General features: G+C 49.4%; 1 protein-coding gene across 1 annotated transcript; it reads right to left on the reverse strand.

Annotated features, from left to right (window-relative positions):
- Positions 1–10,204: 10,204 nt before the first annotated feature.
- LOC306954172 (ciliary microtubule associated protein 1A-like) lies at positions 10,205–14,047 on the reverse strand (the record flags this gene model as incomplete). Its single annotated transcript, XM_079545240.1, has 8 exons — positions 10,205–10,288; positions 10,520–10,660; positions 10,827–10,948; positions 11,272–11,373; positions 11,763–11,963; positions 12,251–12,380; positions 12,686–12,818; positions 13,941–14,047. The coding sequence occupies 8 exons, from the start codon at positions 14,045–14,047 to the stop codon at positions 10,205–10,207; spliced, it is 1,020 nt and encodes a 339-aa protein (XP_079401366.1).
- Between the last annotated feature and the right edge of the window lie 4,160 nt (positions 14,048–18,207).

Below are 18,207 nucleotides of genomic sequence, written 5' to 3' on the forward strand. Positions count from 1 at the left end.
CTTGCTGAGCGTTACTTTTCATCCCATTGTATTACTGGTTTGGTTTAATGCTTGTGGTAGATTACACGTAGTGAAAAGTTTAGGGTTAAGTTAGGTTTATGGTTGGGGTTGTGACTGTATTACATTCCATTATTGTTGTATTTCATTTCAACCCACTGCATTGTATTTCATTACACTGTATTGTGTTTGGTTTATGGTTAGGGCTAGGGTTACACTGGATTTCATTCCATTACACTGGATTGCATTTAATTTCGTATCATTTCTTTGAATTGTGTTGCAGTTTGAAGAGTTAATCACGTGACACCCCTCCCAATGAGAGAAGGGGGGGAGATAGAAGAAAAAAACCAGCTGAGATAAAATTGATTTTTTAAAAGGATTGTGAGAGAATGTAGAGTAGTTAAGAATAATAAATCAAACAAAAACAAAAAAAAAAAAAAGGGAGGAGAGAGAACTTCTGATTGCACTGCTCCCTGTGCTGCTGGAAACTGGAAAACAATAAAAAGGAGGAAAAAAATGGGAAACTAAGGAACATAGGGGAAAACGGCTGTAACGGTATAATGTGATAGAAAACAAAGCCATGATAGCAGGGTAGCAGAGTCCCAAGCTGAAGCAAGAGAGGATAAGCTTAAGTGCAGCAACTGGGGATGCAGAAGCAAAGGAAAAAGGCTGCTTACATTCAGAAGGTCTCAGGTAGGCAGAGATCTCCAGAAAAACATTCTTGCCTCCACTGCCAACCCTTACATGAGGTCTGGGAGGGGGGGGCTGCCACGTCCCGGCTGCATTTAAGAAGGTCGATCTTCCACAGGGAATATTTGTAGAAGAAATGTATTAGTTGGAGACAGGATGGGGGGTTGGTCTGGGACCAGTGCTCTTTAATATCTTCATCAAGGGCACAGATGATGGCACCAAGTGCAGCCTCAGCAAGATTGCAGATGACACCAAGCTGAGCGGTGCAGTCGATAACTGAAGGGAAGGGAAGCATCCAGAGGGACCTGGACAGGCTGGAGAAGTGGGCCCATAAAAACCTAATGAGATTCAATAAGGCCAAGTGCAGGGTGCTGCACTCAGGTCAGGGCAATCCCAGGTGTTGATACAGACTGGGGGAAGAACTCCTTGAGAGCAGCCCTGTGCAGAAGGACTTGGGGGTCCTGGTGGACGAGAAGCTGGACATGAGGCAGCAGTGCGCGCTCGCCGCCTGGAAGGCCAGCTGTGTTCTGGGCTGCATTAAAAAGGGGCGGCCAGCAGGAGAGGGAGGTGATCGTCCTCCTCTGCTCGGCTCTTGTGAGGCCCCATCTGCAGCGCTGCGCCCAGGCCTGGGGCCGCCAGCACAACGAAGACGCAGAGCTCTCGGAACAGGTCCAGAGCAGGACCGCTAAAGGATCAGAGGGCTGGAGCAGCTCTCCTATGAAGAAGGGCTGAGGGAAGCGGGCTTGTTTAGCTTGGAGAAGAGAAGGCTCCGGGGGAAACCTCACTGTGGCCTTCCAATACTCAAAGGGAGTGTACAAACAGGAGGGGGAATGTCTGTCTACAAGTCTCCTAGTGATAGGAGAAGGGGGAACGGGGAGGCTTAGGTTGGATGTGAGGGGGAAGTCTTTCACTCTGACGGTGATGAGGCACTGGAACAGGCTGCCCAAGGAGGCTGTGGATGCCCCATCCCTGCAGGCATTCAAGGCCAGGCTGGACGTGGCTCTGGGCAGCCTGGGCTGCTGGTTGGCGACCCGCACACAGCAGGGGGTTGAAACGAGATGGTCATTGTGTTCCTTTTCAACCCAGCCTGTTCTGTGATTCTGTGATATGGTTCTATGATAAACACAATTAAGAAGTTGACTAAAGAGTTCATTAGACTTTCGAGATGGGACGAGTTTCTAACTCATACAGCAGCCAAATCGTTGGGAAGTATATGAATGAATAAAGAGAAAAGGGAAAGGAAAATGTGGAGAGCAGTGGAAAGGACATGCGTACAGACTGCCTGCTGAAAAGATACCCTTAACCACAGTCAGGAGAGCTGGAAGCGCCGCGAAGGTAAGGGAGATCAGAGAGAGAGCAGAGTAGAGCTGAGGTGGAAGCTGAGTGTGGGTTCAGGGCATGAACACTGGCACCAGGTGTCGGTGCCCCTGTGCCTGAAGGCATCTTTGTCTTCCAAACACAGTGCTGGAAAACATTCTTTGTACTTTCTGTAAAAGAAAAAAGAAAAAAAAAAAGAGAAAGGAAGAAAAAAGACATTAAATCTTCTCAAAAACTATCGCCTTTTTAAACTAAGACCCCAAAGCATTTTAGAAAATGGAAAGTTTGTTGACACATCTTATTTCTATTTTTGCCTTAAATTCTTTGCTCCCATTTTACTGACATTAATTAACATCTTCCAGATCTACAGCTTTAGAAAAAGTTCTGTTCTGTTTAGAAAAACCTTCTGTAAGATTGTGAACCTGGAGTACCCAGCCAGTAAATAGGGGAAACAGGGGAGGGGGGGGAGGCAGGGGGAGAAAACAGGGTATAAAGGCTGTCATGTTGTGTCCATAGGCGCTCCTGCTTGCGGGACGCCGCCATTGCAATCGCAAATAAAATCTGCTGTTATCAGAGATACCGTCCTGACAAACATGACTTGGATATTTCCAACAATTTGGGGGCTCGTCCGGGATTATGATCGCCTCTTTGGGAGTTTCCCTACTGCCCTGCACAGGTTAGGTGCACCCCGCTGATGGCAGCGGTCCTGTCTGGGTGCTGAGGTGACTCCTTGGGACGGCCGATAAAAAGCCGAGACTGTTACATAAAGGACGGGCTCTGTGAAAGCCAAGGGGCAGGCAGGCACAGGTGTTGGCCATGGCGACCCGGTAACTTCGTGCACGGACCAAGGTAAGGGGATTGAACTCTTTCCTTGGGGTCGGTTGAGACTCCTGAGTGTGTGTGACTGAGACGCGCCGTCAGTGCGAAGCGAGTGCTGAGTGCCGAGCTGCGGCTCCACTTGACAAAGTGCCAGCAGTACGCCCCTATTAACCCGAGAGATGGGAGTGTAGTACTGCTGAGGGATTGGGCCCAAAATCCGAGAATCAGAGTGTGGTAACCTGTGAGCTGGGGAGTTCATGGTAGCGTTCTGGAGGGATGGGGAATAGGAGTTCTGAGAGCAGGGGAAGAAGGTCCCCGGAATGGTGCCTAGAGATAGCGCCTTGGGAGAAGTGCTTCAAAACTGGAACATAATCCCAAAACTAGGGACAAGGACAGGGAAAAGATGTTTAGATACTGTATACAGTAGAGAGCCACTGCAGGGAAAATCATTATTGTGACCAAAATAGGAGTCTGACGAAGATTGGGCCTGTCAGACTTTGTATTTATATGTAAACAGTAGGACTCCTTTTCCTGAAACAGAATTGGCTTAGGTCGCTTAATGGGTGCAAGAAGTACAGAAATGTTCCTCGCGAGGAGTCGAAGTTCAAAGGAAATAGGAAAGAGAAGCAGAAAGATCATAAATGGGATCCCTTAGGTAACTTCTTCCCCCTCCCCCCCCCTTCCCTCCACTACCCCCCCCCCTTCCCTCCACTTCCCCCCCTCTCCTCCCCTCCCCCCCCCTTCAATTTCTGAAGCAGTGCAGGCGGCAGTGACCTCTCCAGAGGAGGAGAGTGGGTGCTGCTGATCTGTGCAGGTCCTGGAGAGAGGCTGTGCTCTCGATTACTGAGGGAGTTGGAGTAATGTGAATGGGACCTGGAGAGTTTTCCTTTCTCTAATACTAACCTTACTAACACTTCACTTTATCCTCTTAGGGCAGTCTTAGGTCAAAGGGAAATTGGGTATGGTAATGCCTGCTGTTTTTACTAGAAGAGAAGTTAGGAGTTTCAAGAAGAATTACCTAACTGAGGATCCTATAAGTGTAGCAGAACAATGAGATCAATTTCTAGGGCCTAATTTCTACTCATGGATGGAAATGATGTTTATTGATATGTTGTTTATTGGAGAAGGAGGTGGGCAGCTACGCAAGTGTGGGAAATGAATACAGAGGGAAGGTTGGGCTCTGGAGGGAGGCAGAGAGAGGAAGGATCCTGAGGATGAACTGTACTGATTGTTGTCACTGTCTTTGTGTTTGTTAAATGTTTGTGTTGTGAAAGTGTTCTGTGATGTCGTGTACGAGGCTGTTATGGAACAAGGGCTGTCTAAAGTGATACGAGAAGAGCCCTGGGTTGTATTTTGGCTCACTGGAGAAACATTGCTGGTGAGCCAGGGGAATATTGAATAAGAAACCAGGAACGTAAATGGAGTAATGGGACCAGTTGTATAATTGAGTGCCCTAATCATGAGACCAAGTGCCGGGTGTTTGTGGAAGCTGAGGAATGTATTGTTTGATTTGAGGATTTTGAAGGCACTTGGAGAAACTGTCTTAATGGTATGGGGAAATGCAATTGTTAACGGTATGTGGAAACGCAACTTTTAATGGTATGTGGAAATTATGTGGAAATGCAGTTGTTAACAGTATGTGGAAATGCAATTGTTAATGGTATTTGGAAATGCGGTTTTTAATGGTACGTGGGAATGCAGTTGAGGGTACAGATAGTGGAATTGTGGAAAAATGAACAAACAACAACAAAAAACAAATGGCAAAAAGGTGAAGGAAAGCAGTGAGTTTGGGATATTAGAGTTGGGCCGGCACGAGAACACATCCCCTGCACCACCACCCCCACTGCGGCTTGTAAGAACAACTTGGAGTGGGAGAAAGAACTGGGGGCCAGAGCATCCTACTGTAATTGTGAGGGGTGTATTAGCTGTGAATGGGGATGGGACGGGACATTGGAAGTGAGAATAGCCGGCATCTGCAGAGCTGGGGAAACCCGATATCCAGTGTGAGCACTGGAAGCCTGGGGACAGGAGGGGGTGAAACTGAAATAGAATGTTAGTAATGGCTGTGATGATGGTAGTTTGGAGAGTGAGAAGGGTTTGGGAAAAACGAGCTGAGGAAGGCAAAGTTGAGCAAGGTGTAACAGGGATGTCATTACCTAGAAGAAGAGGTGAGGGGAGCCTGCAAGGGCTCAGGGAGAGTTCCACCCCACAGGACTGACAGCAGCTGGGGAAGCAGGGTAAAGAGGTTTATTTTCTGATATGGGTGCCTCTTAACTCTGTGCTACACCAAGAATTATTACCTGTAGGTGATTTTTGTAACACTTGTAGGAGCTACTGGCAAGATAAGTTTACTTTTTTTGGACCAATTAAATGCAAGCTAGGAGAACAAGTAGGAATATATAAATTCTTGTACATGCCAGGTTTTCCAAAACCATTATTTGGGCATGACATGTTAGAATAGTTGAATGTAGAGTTTAAATTCAGTAGAGACGATTAGAACTACTTGTCAAGCAAGAGCAATGGACTGAAAATTTTAAGTCTGGCTTTAACACAAACTGGGAAAAGCAATGTTGTACTCCCAGAAGTTACGTAAATCCTACATTGGGTATACACAGGATTGCGGGCATCAGGGATGCCTGGCAGAGCCAAAAATGCAGCCCAGTGAAAGTTAAGGTAAAGATGGGAGCCAGCCCAACCAGGGTAAAGCAATGCCCTTTGAGGATACAAGATTGTAGGAGGATAAAAGAAATAATAAATAACTTTTTGTATTTTGGATCATTGATTGGATAGAAATCCAAATGCAGCACCCCAATCTTGCAAATGACAAATTGGATGGCAAGAGCTATAGTTTGGTACCAGATTTGAGGGCAATTAAAAGAAATGGTGAATATATACAACACATGGTGTATATCTTTATTGACCAAGGTAAGGAATAAGCAGGTGGGGTTTACTGTTCTGGATTTGATGGACACCTTTTTCTGCCTGGTTTTGCCAAAGAAAGTCTAAAATCATTTGCCTTTGAATAGGAAAACTCAAATATGGAGAGAAGAAAAAAATAATAATTAAAAATAATAATAATAATAATTCAGTTAACCTGCACAGTGTTACCCAGGGTTGTGAGAACAGCCCAATGATTTTTGAGAACTGGTCAACTCTTGAGCCCGAGCTTTAGGTTCACCATCTCACAGTGGAACTTTACTGCAGTACATGGGTGCTACAGTAATAAAGGACTGTGTGCAATGGACTGTGAGCTTGCTGAATTTCTTGATTTAAATGGCTATCAAGTTTCTCAACAGAAAGCACAACTGATCAAAGGGAAGGAAGCCATTTGCTGAACACCCAGAACACCAAGGCAGAGCTGCCTCCAAGCCAGCAGTGTGCGACTGCATGGAGGCTGTCTGTGCAAGTTGGTCAGAGCTACAGGAGGAGCCGTTGGACGATGCTGAGGAGTCCTGGGTTCATCGACGGAAGCAGTTTTGTGAGACAAGGAGACTGTAAGGCAGGACGTGCAGTAACTGCTACTGACAGGGTAATTGAAGCACAGCCATTACCTGTGGGGACTTCCACCCAGAAGGCTGAAATAATTGCCTTGACAAGAACCTTAAATGCATGGACAGATGCTAAATATGCTTTTGGGGTGGTACCCACTCGTGGTACCATCTGGAAAGAGCGAGGGTTGCTTACACACAAGGAAAACAAATTCAGCATGATGTAGATCTACCAAAGAACATCATGGCTGTTATACATTGTAAAGGACATCAGAAGAGTGACAGCGTACAGGAAACTGGGAATATGATGGTGGATCAGGGGGCAAAACAGGCAGCTGAAGGAAAAGAAATTGGAGAACTGGCTTTAAGTCCAGATGGTAAACTTGAAATATCTGAACCTTAGTCAGAACCTGTAAGGTACTCTAGAAAGGATAGGAATCTAATGATTGAAGGGAAGAGAGCAAGCTGACAGATGGCTGCATACCCCGATGGACACACTGTTGTGCCCGTTAGTATTTTATAGCATTTGGTTCTAAGGGAACATGATAAAACATGGAGGTACTGACACCAGAAAGTAACTGTACAATCCTAGTACCAGGAACAGGGTGCAAGTGGGGCTTGTTGGAAAGGAAACCTTCCAGGGCTACAATCGCAAATTGATTTTTCTTTGAACTGCCAGGAAAAAGGAGGGTTTCGATATATGCTGGTTCTAACCAATACCCTCTCAGGGTGACCAGAAGCATTCCCTTGCAGGACCAATAGAGCCAAGGAAGTAACCAAGGTGCTTTTGCAGGAGATTATTCCAAGGTTTGGGTGTCCTGCAACAATACCCTTCAACCAGGGAACTCATTTTATTGCAGAGATTGTCCAACAGGTCAGCAAGCATTGGGAATAAATTGGCAATTGCACACAGCACACAGACCACAGGCGAGTGGTCAGGAGGAAAAGATGAACTATCTAATTAAATCACAGGGTGTAAAACTGGGCCAGGAAGCTGGACTATCCTGATCACAGTTGTTGCCTTTGGCTCTCCTTAGTACCAGAACAAAACCTAGAGCTAAAGAGGGGTTAAGTCCTTTCACAATACTGTACAGAAGGCGTTATGATGTACAAACGGGATCTCTACCCAAGTAGGGAGTGAAATACTAACTGAGCATGTGATAAGTCTACAGGAATAGTTTTGAGAAAAAGAGAAACTGGTTCTAGGAAATAGAGCCCAAGGCCTTGATATGGCTTGACAACATGTATATAGCAGATCTCTTTCAGATTCGCCCCTGGAACCAAGGTGGGTAGGTCTGTTCTGGGTGCTGCTAACATCCCACACAACAGTAAAAGCATTGTGGATACATCACACTAGAGGTAAGAAGGTCCCTCGAACACAATGAGAACTGAAATCAGCTGGACCCTTAAAATTGTGAATCCAAAGACAGAAATGTGGGCTCTTGTAATTGTTAGAAATGCTGATTTGATGAGTGCAGCATAAGATGTGAATACTTATGTATCTCTTGGGACAGACATCATTGCATATCAGTATTGTTCGGTATGTGGGCAAGCTAAGGATTTAAACTTTTCACTTCTTGTTGTCCCTGATGATTTTCAGGCAAGAAATCAAACTGTTGCAGGGTTTGAGTCACTCTCCTGGTGGGTGATGATCAACAAGAATGTAGATTGGATTAACTACGTCTGTTATAATCAATGGAGATTTACAAATTACACAAAGAGTGCAATAAAGAGAATTGCAGCACAGTTGTATGCCACAAATAGGATGGCTGGAGAAAATAGGATCTCCTAAGATATGATACGAGAGTGTATATGTAATGTTGTATACCGTTGTTGCACCTTCATGCCAATAACACAGCTTGGATGACATAATAACGACGGCATTGCAAGGGCTTGGTACCAGCCTTGTCAATGAAGTGGCAGAAAAATCAGGAATAGATAATTCTGTCACTGGATGGTAACTAACTGAAGCGTGCTGTTGTACGGCTCTTGAGAAACACCACAGCTCAGCTGAAGAATTCCCACCTGGATCCTGGCTTCCGCTGGGAGTTCCTGGCTGCGGGGGAAAGCAGCTGAGCCAAATAGCTCTGTTTGTTTTGCTTACTGATTTGTCATTACTGGTTCTTGTGCAATGCATGGCTGTTGCCAAATGTATGGTTGTCCCTTTTCACTTTCTACCTTTTCTTCATTGCGTAACATTGGTGCCATCACTGCTGAGGAGTCACCGGGTGGTGTCTGTGGCAAATTGGATGGCTCTAATTGTTGCCTACAAATTGGATGGCAATGAAGAGGTTGCTAAACAAATTGCCCGTGGGTGAAACGCCTCCTATTCTGTGTGCCGTTGCTACTCTCGTGTTTGTTCCTTGCGTGGTTCCATGGTGGATTCAACTTATACAAGGACTTGTATCCTCCATGTGCTTTGTAACCACTTCAACTGATGATGAACAAGTCCAGCGCATCAGGGCAACCTTTGTAACCAAGCCCAAGAAATCCTTTCTAACAACTGTGTAACGTTTAACCCCCCTTCCTCCCCACCCCTCTTTTCCCTTCCGCTTACTTTGTCTCTTTTCTTCCTTTCTCTTTTCTCTTTCCTCACCACCACGAACGGTCATTTGCACATCAGTTTCAAGCAGCCTTGTTCTGGCTCCAAGCTTGCTGCCAGACGCATTTCTTGTGATGAGACTGACTTGTCTAGGAGATGAGTGATGGGGGTTGCCGTGGGGCAACCAACATCACTGTGTGGACAATTGTAGCTGTTTGCCTTTGCAAGAGAGTGCTCAGGACCGTTTGCTGGCGGAAGAGCTAGCCTGTGACCAAGTGACTCCAGCTTGCTGTGGGAGACTGGGGGATGATCCCACTGTACCCTGCAGGTACAAGGCGAGATACAAGTGGGCGCCTCCCTGCTCCCTCTTATCTGCTGGCAAGGCCCGGAAGATGGGAACCAAAGGAGTTCCTGCCGAGATCCAAAAGCCAGAAGCTGTCACTCCAAAAACAACTGACTCAACCCCTCTGGACTCACAGATAAGGTGGTACTGCCACGTGGTCACCGTCGTCGTCGACAGAACAACAGTGCCCGACGACCCACCATCACTGAAGATCAAGGACTGAACTATGAACCACGCTGGATCCACGGTGGTGACCATCTATCTCCCTCTTGCTTCCTGTAGAGACTCCTTGCTTCTCCTTTCCTGTGTTTCCTATCGCCCTCCTTCTCTTCCCCATCCCCCTCATTCAAAATACTGTCCGTCCTCCCCTTCCCCACCTCCCTGATTAAGATCTCTAATAAACTGGTCGGACCAACATTTTAGCCGTTGTCCTGTAAGCCCCGGGCACCTCCCTAAAATCCTCCTGTCGGCGCTGGAAGGGATGCACTGCCCGCGGCCGGCCTCCCTTTGCTATTTGCTTCGTTTATTCTTTACTTCAGCACGTGGCAGACATGAGCACTGCAAACGGCTGATCAAGCAAGCATCGGCGGTTTCCAACGTACTGATGTTTGAAAGGCTTCGGGAAGCGCTGGCGCATTCTTGTGTGCAGCGGGGAGGAAAAAGGAGTAACAAGAAAGCACACATGTTGGTGTTGGGTTGGTTTTATTGATGACTTACTCCAATTGCTAACAATTGTTCAAGTAAAATGGGCAAAAGCCCAAGTCCATAGATGGAAATGGCATCAAGTCCATAGATGGAAATGGCATCAAGTCCATAGATGGAAATGGCATCAAGTCCATAGATGGAATGGAATCAAGTCGATAGATGGAATGGCATCAAGTCCATAGATGGAAATGGCATCAAGTCCATAGATGGAAATGGAATCAAGTGGAAACTGGCAGTTGATTGGTGTCTTCCCGTCCCCTCCCATGCCAGGAAAGCAAAGGCGGCCTTCCAGACGTGGCTGTTTCATTCCACAATCAGAGGGGTTGTGTAGAGGGAATGCCGGATTCCAAAAGTGGATGCAGGCGCCCGGGGCTTGATCAGCGTCACCTGGAAGGGCAAAAAAAGGAAAGGCAGATCAGCAAGGGCCCTTCTCTTCTCTGCTGCCCTCCCTTCCTCTGCTCAGAGGTGGCACGAGGGCAGGGAGCAGGCCTGCTCTCCGGCACTTGGTCCCTGCGGCCAGAAGCTCTTTGGCCGGAGGAAGCCTCAGGGCAAGGGGGAGAGGCGTGAAGGCCGTGCTTGTGAAACAGAGGGGACGAGCTGAGCAGCGAGCTGCCTTACCCGGCCTATGCTGTAGTCTGCGGGCCCGGGCTTCACTGCTTTGCCCTCTGCAGGTTTTGGTCGGGCCGCCATGGTGTACGCGGGCGCCCTGGTCTTGTAGGCGTCCACAGCTACCTTGGGAAACGCCGCGGGACCCGGAGTCTGCAAGAGAGTCATGGGTGCACGGGGCTGGGATCACACGCAAGGCTCTCTCTTTCCCTGGAAGCCTGCGTTAAGCAAAGGTGCTTGGGGCTTGGAAGCCCCCTGGCACAGGGAGAGCAGCCCAGCTTCGGATGCTAACATGGAAAAGAGGAGCAGCAGAGCTCACCTTGGCAAGGTCTTCGTCAAAGCGGCCGCGCTGGCTCCTTCCCCTCATGGAGTAGCAGGGGCTGGCCGCTGTGTAGGCTGTATTGGGGCCCATCAGCTTGGGCAGCGTGTAGGTGCCCGGACCTGCAGGAGGAGCAGCAGAGAGCGTGTGCGCGAGGGGCTGGAGGAGACGGAAGCAGCAGAGAGGGGCAGCCCGCCCAGCCTGCTGGGGGGAGGGCTCGCCCCTCTGCCAGTTCCTGCCTCCACTTCGGCACTGGGCCAGTGCCGGCAGCTCCGAGCCCGAGCAGCCGGAGCCGCTGCGGGCCGAGACGTGTTGGTCACGCCAGAAAGCTTGCGGCCCCAGCGCTGCGCAGGCTGCGCGGTTGGCCCGTTGCTGGTGCTGAGCAGCAGCCCGTCCCTGCAGGATGCTCAGGATGAAGGGTCTGCCTTTGCCGGGGTCAGCGTACCTGGAGGGCGGTCTGTGCGCAGGGGCTCCCGCCGGAAGGCCATGGACTGCACCGGTGGGCACTTGAAGATGTGCCTGTTGGCTTCCTCGGTGCGGTAGTCACCTGGGGCAGAGGAGAAGAGGAAGAAAGCCGTGAAGTGCTGGTCTCCTGCAGCCGCAGAGACAACATCCCGAGGAAAGGGTCTTCTGAAGGGCTGCAGGATTGCTGGGGGGCGCACGCAGCACGCGGGGACGCTTTTCCGTGCCCCGCCACTATGTCCTGCCTTGCTGTCCCTCCTGTCAGCCCCTGGCTCTCTGTTCTTTTTGGACGCGGGGTCCTTGTGCCCTCAGCCAGTGGTGCTGGGCAGCCGGCCTTCTCCGAGGGGAGAGCGTGTTTATCGCTGCTCACAGCGGTTTGTGCTCTCTCACAAAAGACCGACGGCTCCATCAGGGCGCGAGCTGACCCAGGGCAAACGCCGCGTGTGGGGGAAGCGCTGCAGAAGTGGTACTCACTGGGTCCGGGGGTGACGGTGGTCTTTGTCGTGGGGCGTCCACAAAGGTGGGCGCTCGGAGCCACGTGCTTCCCGTTCCTGGTGACGGCGGGCTGCACAAAGTAGCAGGGACCTGGCCCGCAGCTCTCGGCCGCAGGCGGCTTGGTCCCGCGAAACGTGTACGCGGGGGCACGGGCTTTGGTGGGGCTGTGGCCCACGAAACCTAGGAGGAAAAGCAGAAGAGTCAGTCAGTCCCTGAGCGCAAACGCCTGCGCCAGAGCCTTGCGAAGCCGCCGGAAGGAGAGAGCGGAGCTTTGGCCAGCGCGCTGCCTGTGGCCAGCAGTTTCCAAAGGCCTGCCCGCACCACGCGCGCAGGCACTCCGCAGCGAGAGCCCCCAGAGCGCCGAGTCTGCGGGAGGCTCCGACGGCACGGGGAAAGGCTCGGGAGCTGCTCTGCCCCGCCACGGCCCCGACGCGCGTCCCCCTGCACCCCGGCGATGGCCGCCGTACCTGTTGTCCCCGGGATGGAGTACTGGGGCCCGGGGCTGGGGAACTGGGCCGAGATGAGGCCGCGCGGGCGATGCGGTCTCCACGTCCCCACCCAGGCTCCGTCCATGCTGGCAGGCGCGTGCCTCCAAACCTACAGGCAAGAGCAGAGGAGTCAGGGCCGGGCTGCCCCGGCAGAGGCCGCGGGTGAGCTCCGCTCGCCGCCGCCCGCCGCTCGGAGCCCGGAGGGGCCGGCAGGAGCGGGCTGTCTCCTCCGCTCAGCCGCGAGCTGTCCGCCGCGTGGCTTGCGGCTCCCGAGCCAGAAGGGCCGGCAGCGATTTCTGCTGCTCACGGCGGTCCTGCCGCTCTCGTGCCGCACGCCCCTCGCGCGCGGCGGAGCTCAGCCCGCACCCCGCGGCCGGGCTCTGCGGCCCGAAGCGTGCCGGAGCTCTCCCTCACCTCTGTGAGCCTTGGAGGACGAGCGCGACGAGGCTGAGCTAGTCTGCTGCTGGGGCTGCTCTCGGGCACGGGGCACGGCGAGCGGCTGCGGGCAGCGCAGCTCACGAATGGGGCGCCTGGAGCCGCCGGCCAGCTGCCCTCGGGGAGGGCCCGGCGTCGGCATTGTGACGGCACGCGGGCTCCGGGGACGTCATCGGTGCGGGGACGTCTCCCGGCCGGCCCGGAGCCGCGCCCTCCACGCCTTTTCGGCCGCGCACCCCAGCCCGGAAAAAGCTGGAGCGCACGACTGCCGACCCCTGCAGATGGACCGAGCTCTCAGTTCCAGCCCCGTGCCGCCCGGGGCTCCTGGGGCTTGATCAGCGTCACCTGCAAGGGAGAGAATCCCAGCGGGGAAATGCACTGAAAGTCCCTTCCGCCTGGGAAGGCGCAGCCACCAGCTTGATGATTTGGTTGCCCTCTCTTTTAGCTTGTTCCAAAAATACATCTAAATGAAGTGCACGTGTTGTTGCCGTTCACTCTGTTCTAGAGCGCATCCGTGGCACCGGCAATTCCTCTTCGCCCAGTCCGGCCCAGACAGGCCAGGACCAGATCATATATATATATATATATATATATATATATATATATATATAATATATATTTCCCAGGACCCCCCATACCCTGTTCCTGGTACTAGGATTGTACAGTTACTTTCTGGTGTCAGTACCTCCATGTTTTATCATGTTCCCTTAGAACCAAATGCTATAAAATACTAACGGGCACAACAGTGTGTCCATCGGGGTATGCAGCCATCTGTCAGCTTGCTCTCTTCCCTTCAATCATTAGATTCCTATCCTTTCAGTACCTTACAGGTTCTGACTAAGGTTCAGATATTTCAAGTTTACCATCTGGACTTAAAGCCAGTTCTCCAATTTCTTTTCCTTCAGCTGCCTGTTTTGCCCCCTGATCCACCATCATATTCCCAGTTTCCTGTACGCTGTCACTCTTCTGATGTCCTTTACAATGTATAACAGCCATGATGTTCTTTGGTAGATCTACATCATGCTGAATTTGTTTTCCTTGTGTGTAAGCAACCCTCGCTCTTTCCAGATGGTACCACGAGTGGGTACCACCCCAAAAGCATATTTAGCATCTGTCCATGCATTTAAGGTTCTTGTCAAGGCAATTATTTCAGCCTTCTGAGTGGAAGTCCCCACAGGTAATGGCTGTGCTTCAATTACCCTGTCAGTAGCAGTTACTGCACGTCCTGCCTTACAGTCTCCTTGTCTCACAAAACTGCTTCCGTCGATGAACCCAGGACTCCTCAGCATCGTCCAACGGCTCCTCCTGTAGCTCTGACCAACTTGCACAGACAGCCTCCATGCAGTCGCACACTGCTGGCTTGGAGGCAGCTCTGCCTTGGTGTTCTGGGTGTTCAGCAAATGGCTTCCTTCCCTTTGATCAGTTGTGCTTTCTGTTGAGAAACTTGATAGCCATTTAAATCAAGAAATTCAGCAAGCTCACAGTCCATTGCACACAGTCCTTTATTACTGTAGCACCCATGTACTGCAGTAAAGTTCCACTGTGAGATGGTGAACCTAAAGCTCGGGCTCAAGAGTTGACCAGTTCTCAAAAATCATTGGGCTGTTCTCACAACCCTGGGTAACACTGTGCAGGTTAACTGAATTATTATTATTATTATTTTTAATTATTATTTTTTTCTTCTCTCCATATTTGAGTTTTCCTATTCAAAGGCAAATGATTTTAGACTTTCTTTGGCAAAACCAGGCAGAAAAAGGTGTCCATCAAATCCAGAACAGTAAACCCCACCTGCTTATTCCTTACCTTGGTCAATAAAGATATACACCATGTGTTGTATATATTCACCATTTCTTTTAATTGCCCTCAAATCTGGTACCAAACTATAGCTCTTGCCATCCAATTTGTCATTTGCAAGATTGGGGTGCTGCATTTGGATTTCTATCCAATCAATGATCCAAAATACAAAAAGTTATTTATTATTTCTTTTATCCTCCTACAATCTTGTATCCTCAAAGGGCATTGCTTTACCCTGGTTGGGCTGGCTCCCATCTTTACCTTAACTTTCACTGGGCTGCATTTTTGGCTCTGCCAGGCATCCCTGATGCCCGCAATCCTGTGTATACCCAATGTAGGATTTACGTAACTTCTGGGAGTACAACATTGCTTTTCCCAGTTTGTGTTAAAGCCAGACTTAAAATTTTCAGTCCATTGCTCTTGCTTGACAAGTAGTTCTAATCGTCTCTACTGAATTTAAACTCTACATTCAACTATTCTAACATGTCATGCCCAAATAATGGTTTTGGAAAACCTGGCATGTACAAGAATTTATATATTCCTACTTGTTCTCCTAGCTTGCATTTAATTGGTCCAAAAAAAGTAAACTTATCTTGCCAGTAGCTCCTACAAGTGTTACAAAAATCACCTACAGGTAATAATTCCTGGTGTAGCACAGAGTTAAGAGGCACCCATATCAGAAAATAAACCTCTTTACCCTGCTTCCCCAGCTGCTGTCAGTCCTGTGGGGTGGAACTCTCCCTGAGCCCTTGCAGGCTCCCCTCACCTCTTCTTCTAGGTAATGACATCCCTGTTACACCTTGCTCAACTTTGCCTTCCTCAGCTCGTTTTTCCCAAACCCTTCTCACTCTCCAAACTACCATCATCACAGCCATTACTAACATTCTATTTCAGTTTCACCCCCTCCTGTCCCCAGGCTTCCAGTGCTCACACTGGATATCGGGTTTCCCCAGCTCTGCAGATGCCGGCTATTCTCACTTCCAATGTCCCGTCCCATCCCCATTCACAGCTAATACACCCCTCACAATTACAGTAGGATGCTCTGGCCCCCAGTTCTTTCTCCCACTCCAAGTTGTTCTTACAAGCCGCAGTGGGGGTGGTGGTGCAGGGGATGTGTTCTCGTGCCGGCCCAACTCTAATATCCCAAACTCACTGCTTTCCTTCACCTTTTTGCCATTTGTTTTTTGTTGTTGTTTGTTCATTTTTCCACAATTCCACTATCTGTACCCTCAACTGCATTCCCACGTACCATTAAAAACCGCATTTCCAAATACCATTAACAATTGCATTTCCACATACTGTTAACAACTGCATTTCCACATAATTTCCACATACCATTAAAAGTTGCGTTTCCACATACCGTTAACAATTGCATTTCCCCATACCATTAAGACAGTTTCTCCAAGTGCCTTCAAAATCCTCAAATCAAACAATACATTCCTCAGCTTCCACAAACACCCGGCACTTGGTCTCATGATTAGGGCACTCAATTATACAACTGGTCCCATTACTCCATTTACGTTCCTGGTTTCTTATTCAATATTCCCCTGGCTCACCAGCAATGTTTCTCCAGTGAGCCAAAATACAACCCAGGGCTCTTCTCGTATCACTTTAGACAGCCCTTGTTCCATAACAGCCTCGTACACGACATCACAGAACACTTTCACAACACAAACATTTAACAAACACAAAGACAGTGACAACAATCAGTACAGTTCATCCTCAGGATCCTTCCTCTCTCTGCCTCCCTCCAGAGCCCAACCTTCCCTCTGTATTCATTTCCCACACTTGCGTAGCTGCCCACCTCCTTCTCCAATAAACAACATATCAATAAACATCATTTCCATCCATGAGTAGAAATTAGGCCCTAGAAATTGATCTCATTGTTCTGCTACACTTATAGGATCCTCAGTTAGGTAATTCTTCTTGAAACTCCTAACTTCTCTTCTAGTAAAAACAGCAGGCATTACCATACCCAATTTCCCTTTGACCTAAGACTGCCCTAAGAGGATAAAGTGAAGTGTTAGTAAGGTTAGTATTAGAGAAAGGAAAACTCTCCAGGTCCCATTCGCATTACTCCAACTCCCTCAGTAATCGAGAGCACAGCCTCTCTCCAGGACCTGCACAGATCAGCAGCACCCACTCTCCTCCTCTGGAGAGGTCACTGCCGCCTGCACTGCTTCAGAAATTGAAGGGGGGGGGAGGGGAGGAGAGGGGGGGAAGTGGAGGGAAGGGGGGGGGGTAGTGGAGGGAAGGGGGGGGGAGGGGGAAGAAGTTACCTAAGGGATCCCATTTATGATCTTTCTGCTTCTCTTTCCTATTTCCTTTGAACTTCGACTCCTCGCGAGGAACATTTCTGTACTTCTTGCACCCATTAAGCGACCTAAGCCAATTCTGTTTCAGGAAAAGGAGTCCTACTGTTTACATATAAATACAAAGTCTGACAGGCCCAATCTTCGTCAGACTCCTATTTTGGTCACAATAATGATTTTCCCTGCAGTGGCTCTCTACTGTATACAGTATCTAAACATCTTTTCCCTGTCCTTGTCCCTAGTTTTGGGATTATGTTCCAGTTTTGAAGCACTTCTCCCAAGGCGCTATCTCTAGGCACCATTCCGGGGACCTTCTTCCCCTGCTCTCAGAACTCCTATTCCCCATCCCTCCAGAACGCTACCATGAACTCCCCAGCTCACAGGTTACCACACTCTGATTCTCGGATTTTGGGCCCAATCCCTCAGCAGTACTACACTCCCATCTCTCGGGTTAATAGGGGCGTACTGCTGGCACTTTGTCAAGTGGAGCCGCAGCTCGGCACTCAGCACTCGCTTCGCACTGACGGCGCGTCTCAGTCACACGCACTCAGGAGTCTCAACCGACCCCAAGGAAAGAGTTCAATCCCCTTACCTTGGTCCGTGCACGAAGTTACCGGGTCGCCATGGCCAACACCTGTGCCTGCCTGCCCCTTGGCTTTCACAGAGCCCGTCCTTTATGTAACAGTCTCGGCTTTTTATCGGCCGTCCCAAGGAGTCACCTCAGCACCCAGACAGGACCGCTGCCATCAGCGGGGTGCACCTAACCTGTGCAGGGCAGTAGGGAAACTCCCAAAGAGGCGATCATAATCCCGGACGAGCCCCCAAATTGTTGGAAATATCCAAGTCATGTTTGTCAGGACGGTATCTCTGATAACAGCAGATTTTATTTGCGATTGCAATGGCGGCGTCCCGCAAGCAGGAGCGCCTATGGACACAACATGACAGCCTTTATACCCTGTTTTCTCCCCCTGCCTCCCCCCCCTCCCCTGTTTCCCCTATTTACTGGCTGGGTACTCCAGGTTCACAATCTTACAGAAGGTTTTTCTAAACAGAACAGAACTTTTTCTAAAGCTGTAGATCTGGAAGATGTTAATTAATGTCAGTAAAATGGGAGCAAAGAATTTAAGGCAAAAATAGAAATAAGATGTGTCAACAAACTTTCCATTTTCTAAAATGCTTTGGGGTCTTAGTTTAAAAAGGCGATAGTTTTTGAGAAGATTTAATGTCTTTTTTCTTCCTTTCTCTTTTTTTTTTTCTTTTTTCTTTTACAGAAAGTACAAAGAATGTTTTCCAGCACTGTGTTTGGAAGACAAAGATGCCTTCAGGCACAGGGGCACCGACACCTGGTGCCAGTGTTCATGCCCTGAACCCACACTCAGCTTCCACCTCAGCTCT

Source organism: Tetrao urogallus, assembly GCF_951394365.1.
Source record: "Tetrao urogallus genome assembly, chromosome: 20".
Lineage (NCBI taxonomy): Eukaryota > Metazoa > Chordata > Aves > Galliformes > Phasianidae > Tetrao > Tetrao urogallus.